General features: G+C 49.9%; 1 protein-coding gene across 3 annotated transcripts in view; it reads left to right on the plus strand.

Annotated features, from left to right (window-relative positions):
- The window catches only part of srgap3 (SLIT-ROBO Rho GTPase activating protein 3), a gene marked incomplete at both ends in the record, with an annotated part of 88688 nt that overhangs the window by 41686 nt on the left and 37002 nt on the right, over positions 1-10000 (plus strand). For all 3 annotated transcript variants that reach the window (XM_080548109.1, XM_080548108.1, XM_080548110.1), the window contains one exon: positions 5306-5368. In XM_080548109.1, coding sequence (XP_080404235.1) covers positions 5306-5368 — 63 coding nt within the window. The remainder of the gene's footprint in view (positions 1-5305; positions 5369-10000) is intronic.

Here is a 10000-nt window from a genome sequence, read left to right on the forward strand (position 1 = left end):
GAATCAAATGATCAGCACGGTAGTTGACGGAGTAACAACACTGGCAGGACACAAGCTACAAAGCTGCATCTGTGGCTGGAAAAAGATAACATCAGAGAAGGGTCTCAAGATCCACCAGGGCAGGAAAAAGTGCCTAAGAGAGCTTAGCGAGGTGCCTCGCATTGACCACTACTTCCTCAGAGGTAGGGCAAATCAGTCGAGTGAAGCCCAGTGGCAGGATATTCACCACAGTCCACAGGGTATCAGAACCCCAGACGAAGCTCAACCAAGCACAGATCCATCAACGGACATGAGTCCAGAGCCTATCCAGCCACAGACAGCAGTAGAGAGGAAGATGAATGGACGGAAGCCTCAAATCTTGTGGCCTAAAGCCTGCCAGAAAAAGGAGTGGGAAAACACTGACACAGACCTTGTCCATCTTCTAGAAGGTCTGAAAGGGGGCGTGGAAAGAAAGCTGGACAAGATTGGAGAGATCATTTACAGCTATGGAGCAGAGAGATTTGGGGTGAAAAGTAAGAACCATGGGACACAGAAGGAACCATCAGCCCATCTCAAGTCCAGGAGACAACAAGAGATTGAAAGACTTGTGAAAGAAAGAAGGTGCCTGAGAAAACAGTGGAAGAAGGCCACAGAAGTGGAAAGGAAAGGACTTGAGGCACTACAGGCCGACATCAAGCAGCGTCTTGCAACACTGCGAAGAGCAGAATGCTTGAGAAAGCAACACAAGAAGAAAGAGCGAACGAGGACTGCCTTCTACAGAGATCCCTACAAGTTCGTCAAAGACCTCTTTGTCAAGGAGAAAACGGGTACCCTCAAAGTACCCATAAGGGAACTAGAAGAGCACCTGAGGAAGACCTACTCCGACAACCAGAGGCATGTGCCAGCCAGCATTCCGGATGACATGCCACCAATCCAACCACCTGAGCACCAGATGGAAACAAGGCCCCCTACATGGAGCGAAGTTGAGAGCACAGTAAAACGGGCAAGAACAGCCTCAGCCCCTGGGCCCAACGGCGTTCCATACAGGCTATATAAGAACAGTCCAGGCGTCTTGAAATACCTCTGGAAGCTAATGAAAGTGGCATGGGAAAAGGGAATCATACCAAAGGCATGGCGAAGGGCAGGAGGGATCCTGATTCCCAAAGAGAAGAATTCCTCAACCATCGACCAGTTCCGCCAGATCAGTCTACTGAATGTGGAAGGAAAGATTTTCTTCAGTGTTGTGGCCCAGAGGCTCTCAGTATTCTTGCAGAAGAACAACTTTGTCGACACCTCAGTGCAGAAGGCAGGGATAAGTGGATTCTCAGGATGCCTGGAACACACAAATGTTATCTGGCACCAGGTACAAACGGCCAAGAAGGAGAAAAAAGACCTGCATGTGGTTTTCTTAGATCTTGCCAATGCCTTCGGGTCAGTGCCTCATGAGATTTTGTGGACAGCGTTCAACTTCTTCCAAGTCCCAGAGGGCATCACAAGGCTGGTCAAAGCCTACTTCCAGGACCTCCAGTTTTGTGTTACAGCACAAGCCAGTACAACTGCATGGCAGCACCTCGAGATAGGCATAATGGCGGGCTGCACCATCTCTCCACTGGCGTTTACCATGGCAATGGAGCTCATTATTCGAGCATCCCGATGGGTCGTTGGAGGGGAACGGTTGAAGAGCGGGCTGCGTCTTCCTCCAATCAGGGCGTACATGGATGACATGACGACAATAACAACAACAAACGCATGCACCAAACGCCTGCTGGATAAACTCCAGGGAAACATCAAATGGGCACGAATGGAGATTAAACCCAGCAAGTCCCGCAGTATCTCCATTGTCAAAGGCAAGCTCGCCAATGAGAGGTTCCACGTCAACAACGAGCCAATACCAACAGTTCTGGAGAAGCCTATCAAAAGCCTTGGCCGTTGGTATAGTGCAGAACTCAAAGACTCGAAGCAGGTGGAACAACTCAGGCAGGATACAATCAGTGGCCTCAAGCAGATCAACAACACTGCTCTCCCTGGGAAGCTGAAGCTGTGGTGCTTTCAGTTTGGGCTGCTGCCCCGTCTCATGTGGCCAATTTCCATCTACGAGGTCACACTATCCCATGCCAACCGGCTGGAGAGACTGGTGAATGCACAAGTGAGGAAGTGGCTTGGACTGCCGAGAGGCCTTAGCAGCATAGGCCTGTATGGCAACGGAGCCCTCTCCCTACCAATCTCAAGCCTGGTGGAGGAGTACAAATGTGCCAAATCAAGGCTGGAAATGACTCTCACAGAATCCCGGGATCCATTCGTCAGAGGTGCTGCTCCGATCCTAGCAACGGGGAGGAAATGGAAGCCATCTGCAGCAGTTGCGGTGGCAAAGACCGCCCTCAGACACCGGGATATAGTGGGGCATGTCCAACATGGCAGAGGGGGCCTTGGTTTGGAAACAACAACACCCACATGGCAAAAGGCTACTCCAACCGAACGGCGGAAGATGGTGGTTGAGGAGGTGCGCCACCAGGAGGAAGCAGCCAGGTGCGCCAAGGCAGTCTCCCAAGCCCAGCAAGGCCGCTGGATGAAGTGGGAGAGCGTGGAGAGGAGGAAAATCACATGGAACGAGCTGTGGAGCATGGAGTCTAATAGGCTAAGTTTCATCATCAGAGCCACATATGATGTCCTGCCCTCTCCTACCAACCTACATCTCTGGTATGGAGAGGACCCAGCCTGTCTCCAGTGTGCAGCCCCAGCAAGCCTCAAACACATCTTGGTGGGTTGCAAGACCAGTCTAACTCAAGGAAGATACACCTGGCGCCACAACCAAGTGCTAAAGTGCTTGGCTGCCGAACTTGAGCACAAGAGGGTAACCACCAATGCCATGCCTCTAAATGCCCAGACTACCTTTCCACGGAAAACAATCTTCATCCGGGAAGGGGAGAAACAGCGGACCAAGCCATCACCTCCAGACTAAGGCCCACTGAACGCAGCCCGGGATTGGGAAATGCGGGTAGACCTCAGCCAGAGGCTCACCTTCCCACCCGAAATTGCAGCGACCAACCTGCGCCCAGACCTAGTCCTCTGGTCCAAGTCCTGCCGGCGTGTCTTCATCGTAGAACTGACGGTCCCATGGGAGGAGGCCATCGATGAGGCATTCGAACGGAAGAGGCTGCGGTATGCCAACTTAGCAGTCGAAGCAGAGGGGCGGGGCTGGAACGTGAAGGTGTGGCCAGTGGAGGTGGGCTGCAGAGGCTTTGTAGCCAGCTCCACCACAAGGCTCCTGAGGGCAGTAGGGATCAGAGGACAGGCCCAACGGAAGGCAATCAGAGAACTGTCCACTGCAGCAGAACGGAGCAGTCACTGGCTGTGGCTGAAACGTAGGGACCCAACATGGGCTCCCAAATGACCACGTGGTGCCACCGTGCGACACACACCCAGGCCTGATCAGCCTGTGGTGGGCCAACCTCGGCAGAGGGTGTCTTGTGATAAATGGCCGAAACACCCAATGAGGTCGGGGACCACAACTGAAGATGTGTCGTACTGGTGGCACCACGTGATCATTGCCAAATTCCACTCCACCCAAGAGGACATCTCCAACTCCACTCAGTCAATTGTTGTGCTAATTATTTAGGGATTTTAACATCTAGTCCTATTAAGAATCCTGCGTGGGTAGTTCTCAGATCAAGTCATCCTGAGAGATCTCTGAGGCGATAACCGCTTCTTGTGTTTATGACTCGGTGTTGGATATTTGAGACACTGTCGAGATTGTTCTACTATTAAAGAATCACGGTGATACTTATTAAAACATATTTTGTGTGTGTGTGTGTGTGTGTGTGTGTGTGTGTGGGGGGGGGGGTTATTTCCTCATGTGTGTGTGTGTGTGTACGTCATTTCGGAAAACACACTGAGGTTTGGTGTGGGTGGATTCACACACCCCTGTAGTTTCCATCCCGAACGGCTCTGCTTTGCTGTCGCACGAACCCGCAGTCTTAAGCAATTACTTTCTCTCACTCTGAGCTCTCCCCCCCAATTCCAGGTCTCTCACAGCTCTGCAGGGTGTACACGCTAGTTATATTTGTCCTCTGGTAAAGTCACATTGTCACTCCTCCTGGTAGAACTTGAAGGGTGCAAGGAAAACAAGTTAAACAACAGTGTTGTTCATCATGAGTCAAACCTTATCTCACTCTGTTCGTCCAGACGGCACATCGACCGACACCAACGCCATATTGTGTTGTGCGGGAGGGGATGGCAATCTGGACATCTGAGGACGTCAACAGAAAAGATGAAACAGTTGATTTTCTCAGCTCGAGTTATTGCCAATGTTATCTACCTGAGTGAGGAACGGAGCACAATCAATGACCCTCCCTATTGTGTGCCGCCACAGGGTATGAGTCGACACTAACAGCCGTGCCTATTTTACCCGCTATAAGAGCCGCCTCGGGGGGTCAAATGCACTACACAAATACAAATGCAATACACAGAAAAACAGCAAAATAGCTTTATACTAGCTTATCCTGATGTGATTTTGAAAATGTGATACAATGAAAAGGATACTGGGTGGTAGAACGCACGTATCTAGGAAAAGTCATGAAAGGAGGTTACTGAAATTTGATCGAGTGCAAAGGTATAAAAAAATGTTACTCACTTGGTCAAATGACCCCACCCATGGCTGTTCTAGTGTTAACACTATCCCACACAGCCCCACCGATAAGTGGGATCCTTGGGACGGCCTGACGTTGAGATTTAAAAATGGTTGCAGTAAGGGTTAATGTTAGGGTTAGGTTTACGGGTATGGGTCATCCCAAGGATCCCACTTAGCGATCTGGCATGGTTGGTTGTTGTTAAGTCAGATGTGGGTGTTGGGGTGTTGGGGTGTTGTTCCTGACTAGACTGCTAGACCAGAGGTGGCGAGGTGGTCGCCCAACGAGAAGGCTCTGACATTTACCGAGCGGCACCACAGCTAAACATAGCCCGTGTGTAATAATGACAGGAAAAGGATTACGTGGCGTAGCGAACGTGAATCCACACCACACGCACTGCACCGCTTTCAGATAGAGGCCTCCACATCAGTGCTGAATGAAAAAAAACAACAACAAACCAAACAACTCCGATTTTTTTTTTATGCTACCTTGTAAATGGTTCATTGTGTTGAACCGACTGACTCTCTGGCACACTATCCGAAATATGAACGTGTCCGGCGTGAACCATAATTCATGTTTATACGAGTGTAGTAGACCCACACTCACAGTAAATTGTGGCAGTAAGTGGACTGATTTTGTATTCTGTATTGTCCATCATATTTTTGTTAACCTCTGTTTCCTCTGCTTGGTTGTTTCTACAGAGCAAGGACATTGGGATTCAGATGCACGAGGAGCTGGTGAAAGTGACAAACGAACTCTACACTGTGAGTGAAACACGTCTCCTCTCCTTTCTCCTTTCCTCCTCTTCTCCTCTGCTGTCAGAATCATGTGTCTTGGGTCTTTCTCATACCACTGACTGAATCCAATACTTTTGGGGTGAGGATAGCATCCTCTCTCTTGTTTTCTCTGTCTCAGTCTCTCTCTCTCTCTTTCTCTCTCTCTCTTCCTCTCAGTCTGTCTGTCTGTCTGTCTGTCTGTTTGTCCTTCAGTCAGTCAGTCAGTATGTCTATCTGTCGGTCTGTTATTATCCAGTCCCCCCCCCCGCCCGCCCTCTCTCTCTCTCTCAGTGAAACAGGCAGTGTTGTGTCTGTGTTTGGTTCAGAAGATGGTGATGATCATGATGGGAGGGGGGAGGTGGGGTGATTGTTATGATGGAATGGAACATTGCCTTTCTCTCCAAGTGGGCCAGCAGCAGTCGCAGAGCGCTCAAATCACTTCCACATTGGAGGGCTGTGTCGGTGCCAGTGGCATGGGCCCACAGTCCCAGGAATGTAAACTCCCTCACCACAACCAGTGGCCTCCACTGTAGTTGTGTGTGTGTGTGTGTGTGTGTGTGTGTGTGTGTGTGTGTGTGTGTGTGTGAGAGAGAGAGAGAGAGTTGAAGGACACACTGTCTCTTAGATAAGTTTCAGTTGAGGGAGACAGGTCTGGATGAGCGCCAGACAACTTCAGCAGTTCGACCCCCGCCTTGAGGAGAGCGAACGTACATGACTTATTCATCTGATGCTCTCTCTCTCTCTCTCTCGCTCTCTCTCTCTCTCTCTCTCTCTCTCTACTCTCTCTCTCTCTCTACTCTCTCTGTCCCTCTCTCTCTCTCTCTACTCTCTCTCTCTCTCTCTGCCCCTCTCTCTCTCTCTCTCTCTACTCTCTCTCTCTCTCTCTCTCTCTCTACTCTCTCTCTCTACTGTCTCGCCATCTGTACATCTGTCCGCCACAGGAAGGTGGTTTCTGAAGTGAATAAATAGTAGTACTAATAGTAGTACTAACCCTATAATGATAAGGGGAAGAAGGATGATGTAGTATACGTACATCAATAACAATGTGTGTTTAGGGAAAATAGTTTTGGCAGTGACAGACTCTCAGCTACCTGTGTGTTATTGGCTTTGAACGCTAAGCCGATGTGTGTCTGTTCCGATATATAATCACACACGTCATGTGCCCTGGTATGCTAATCTCCCTCAAACCCCCCCAAATTCATTGATTGTGACTGCATCATTTTGAAAGCTTCATGTCCAATCATGAACCTACACACTCGCTCTCGAACACTCGAACCTACACCCCCACTCTCACCCTGTGCATGTACTCAAGGCCAGAGGTGCTGCTGGTGTCACATTAACGCCTCTGTGATATGAGAGCTCACGTCTCCAATACCAGTGACCGTACACCGCCCTGCCCTTGAGTCTGCCACGCATTCCCCAGGAGGGCAGAGAGATGATGTTTATGAATGAGATTGAGATTGTTTTTCCCTCTCCAACGGCTGGTGCCTGGTGCCTTTCTCCCTGGGAGAGGTATGGCCCCGGTCCAGGGGAGGAGGGGGGGCTGGTGGGGGGGGGGGCATTCAAGGTCAATGCCAGAAGAGGCCGAATGCACCAGGGAGCAGAAAGAGGAGAGGAGAGGGACAGAGATCATTATCCTCCTGCTCTCCTCCTCCTGATCCCTTGAAGGCCTTCCGTGCACGGCTTTGTTAAACGCCTCTGCTCTGCCCCCCTCTCACACTGAATGGCCGTGTTAATGTTTTATGATAATGGAGATCCTGCCGTTCCCAATCTCAAAAGCACCAGAAATCATCCGTAAATCTAGTGTTTACCGTAGTTGTAGTGTGTACTGTATCCTTTGGGGAAGAGTAATGATTCGGTCTATTGTTGTTACATGTCAGTACAAGTCAATTCTCAGCATAAACTCAAGCAATTGACAAGGCAGACAAGGGGCCATTTTTTGGCAGGAGGTTGAATAGCAGAAATCATTTCTGCTTTCACTTTGCAACAACACAGAAAGAAGAGATTTAGGACTGTCGGGGTTGCCAACGCTGTTGTTCAAACATTGTAGAACCGAACGTACAGTATCCCGTGATGCGACTGCAAGAGGCCGATATTGATTCAAGGGCTTGATGGGCCTGATGCCTCAGGGCTGAATTATACGTAGCGAATCTGAAATGAGAAATGAGAGCAATCTCTTTAGTGGAGCCGAGAGGCCATTACTCACCATTGAGCCGTTGACACCTCGCTGTAGCGTAGAATAAAAAGTCAGTGCACTTCAGTTTGGTTTCATTTTGAAAACATCTCTGACCCACTGGAAGCTGTTTCTGTAATGAATGCACTAGGCACTGCCCTGCTGATTGGTTTGTTGTAACACATTATGGTAATAGCCCTGCTCTCTCAACCCAGGGCTACGTTGAGCTCTGGTACACTTGTGAATGAGAAAAAGACCTCTTTTGACTGAAGTTGACTCTTGTTTTGAAGCTTGTTTCACGCTAGGGCGCTTCTCTGTCGTTTGTAATAGTGCTTACCGTTATCTTTTTTATTTTATTTTAATGAGACAGGGTCTACCGAGAGGAGGTTTGCCATTTTAAAAAATCGAGAAATAATAGGAAACCAATCTGGTTTGAATTCTCAGCTCATAAAACGAAATACCCAAAGCAGCACTTTTCCTGCAACAGAATAGGAAAACACTGTAGGCCTATCTCTCTCTGCCCTGCCTTATTCTGTGTTTTTCAACATTTTGCATCGATATCATTTCCAGGCTCATGTTTGCCCCCTGACAGTGAAATGACCTTTAGTTCAGTTCCAGTATTGAGAAGAGGGGAATGTTGACATTTTATAATGGGGTTGTGTTCCGAATTTCAAATCTCACTCTAACTGACAGTCAAAACTGTATTTCTAGAGACTATTTTCACAGAAATGAACATTGTGTTCATACTTTAGGAGCTTTTTTATCAGTGGGAGCTCCCTGCCTTCGTCTAACTCAAACAGCCGGAGGCTACTGTCGAAAGCGATGACATAAGTACGCACCCCTCCTGTGAGGTAGACCCGGCTTCACCTCCAATGTTCCCGCAAATTAGTTTTCTGCCTCTAGCTGGAGGTCTTTCAGTCGCGCGGTTGCTCAAAAGTTTGCCTGGAAACCCTGTTGTTTTTCATTCAGGCTGTTCCAGAAGTGGATTGACAGCCGAGGGGGGTGGGGGGGGGAGCAGTGTGCTAGCCTAGTTTCCCCTCGCACTGCCTTGACTTGTTCACGCTGCTAACTCTGTCACTACCAGAATAGACAGTTTGTTTTGCCTTGTATACGGTATCTTTCTTTGAAGCGTTTGCTTTACATATTTTTGTCAGTTTTCCTTTTTGCAGTCGCTCTCTCAAGACTTTGCGGTTTTTCCTCGGCGTGAAGTAGAGGTGTGTTCACAACAGAGCTGTCAGGGGGATACGAAAGAAGCGGCACTTATGGGAAAAGACTGTGTTGTAAACACGACTACGGTTTCACGCAGCAGGCAGCCCCGGTGGAAGTAGGAAGGACTGTGGTTGTGTGTTGACGCAACCCTAACCCGTAAACCTGTGATGATCTCCTAAGTGGACAGAGCCCCTTCGAGATGAAAGGAGCCATAATGCTCTAACGCTACACAAACTGAACATTACTTACAGGAAGGGAACGAACAAAACGACCGTTAATGTAGGTCTCTCGGTCTGTGTAACATCCTGGTGTGTGTGTGTGTGTGTGTGTGTGTGTGTGTGTGAGCGTGTGTGTGTGTGTGTGTGTGTGTGCGTGTGAGTGTGTGTGTGTGTGTGTGTGTGAGTGTGTGTGTGTGTGCGTGTGTGTGTGTGTTTCGAGTAGCCCGCCATGCACGCCGTCGAGTTCCACACGTGAGGCGTTTTAAAGATGCCGCTCACATCTGGTCCTCTCTTTACGAGGCCTCGCTGTGGCCAGCCAAGGCCTACAGAGACTGGACCGCAGCAGAGTGTGTCTAACCCTAACCCCTTTAGCAGAAGGAGAGCAGCTCTGTGTACCTCTACCCCCCCCCCCCCCCCCACCCCCACTCTCCCTACCCTCCCCCCCGCCACCCCTCACATTAGCTAGAGCAAACAGCGAACAGTGCTCTCTCCACACAACTGTCCCGAATGGGAAAGGGTCGGAAGGCGGGCAGGGATTAAGTCGCTTGTCTGGGCATTGAGGTTGTTTACAAACAGTCTAGGAGAGTTAGTCCAGAGGGCTTGTGTTACCAGGGTTACCAGAGGGTTACCATGTGTTACCACAGGGTTTGCGGCCTACCCCGTCGGAGAGAACAGTCAGGTCACGGTGGAGAGGAATGTGAGAGAGGAGGAGGAGGCTACCAAAGCACTATGCTGTCACTATGCCACATGGGGGTTTGGGGGGGTGGGGGGGGAGGGGGGGGGGATATGCCAAGTCTGGCCCAGATGAGCCTGATGAACCACACACTGCCCTGCGGCCAATCAGCATCAGCCTGCCATTCACAACATCATCTGACTGGCATCTGCTTGGCTGCCTGCATGGGGACGTGAGCACTGGAGTAGAAACACCCCCCCCCACCACATACACCCCCAACCCTGTGCGTGTTTGTGTGCATGTGCGTGTGTGCGTGTGTGTGTGTGTGTGCATGCTGGTGTGTGTAT

Source organism: Nansenia antarctica (genome assembly GCF_963989245.1).
Source record: "Nansenia antarctica genome assembly, chromosome: 18".
Taxonomy (NCBI): domain Eukaryota; kingdom Metazoa; phylum Chordata; class Actinopteri; order Argentiniformes; family Microstomatidae; genus Nansenia; species Nansenia antarctica.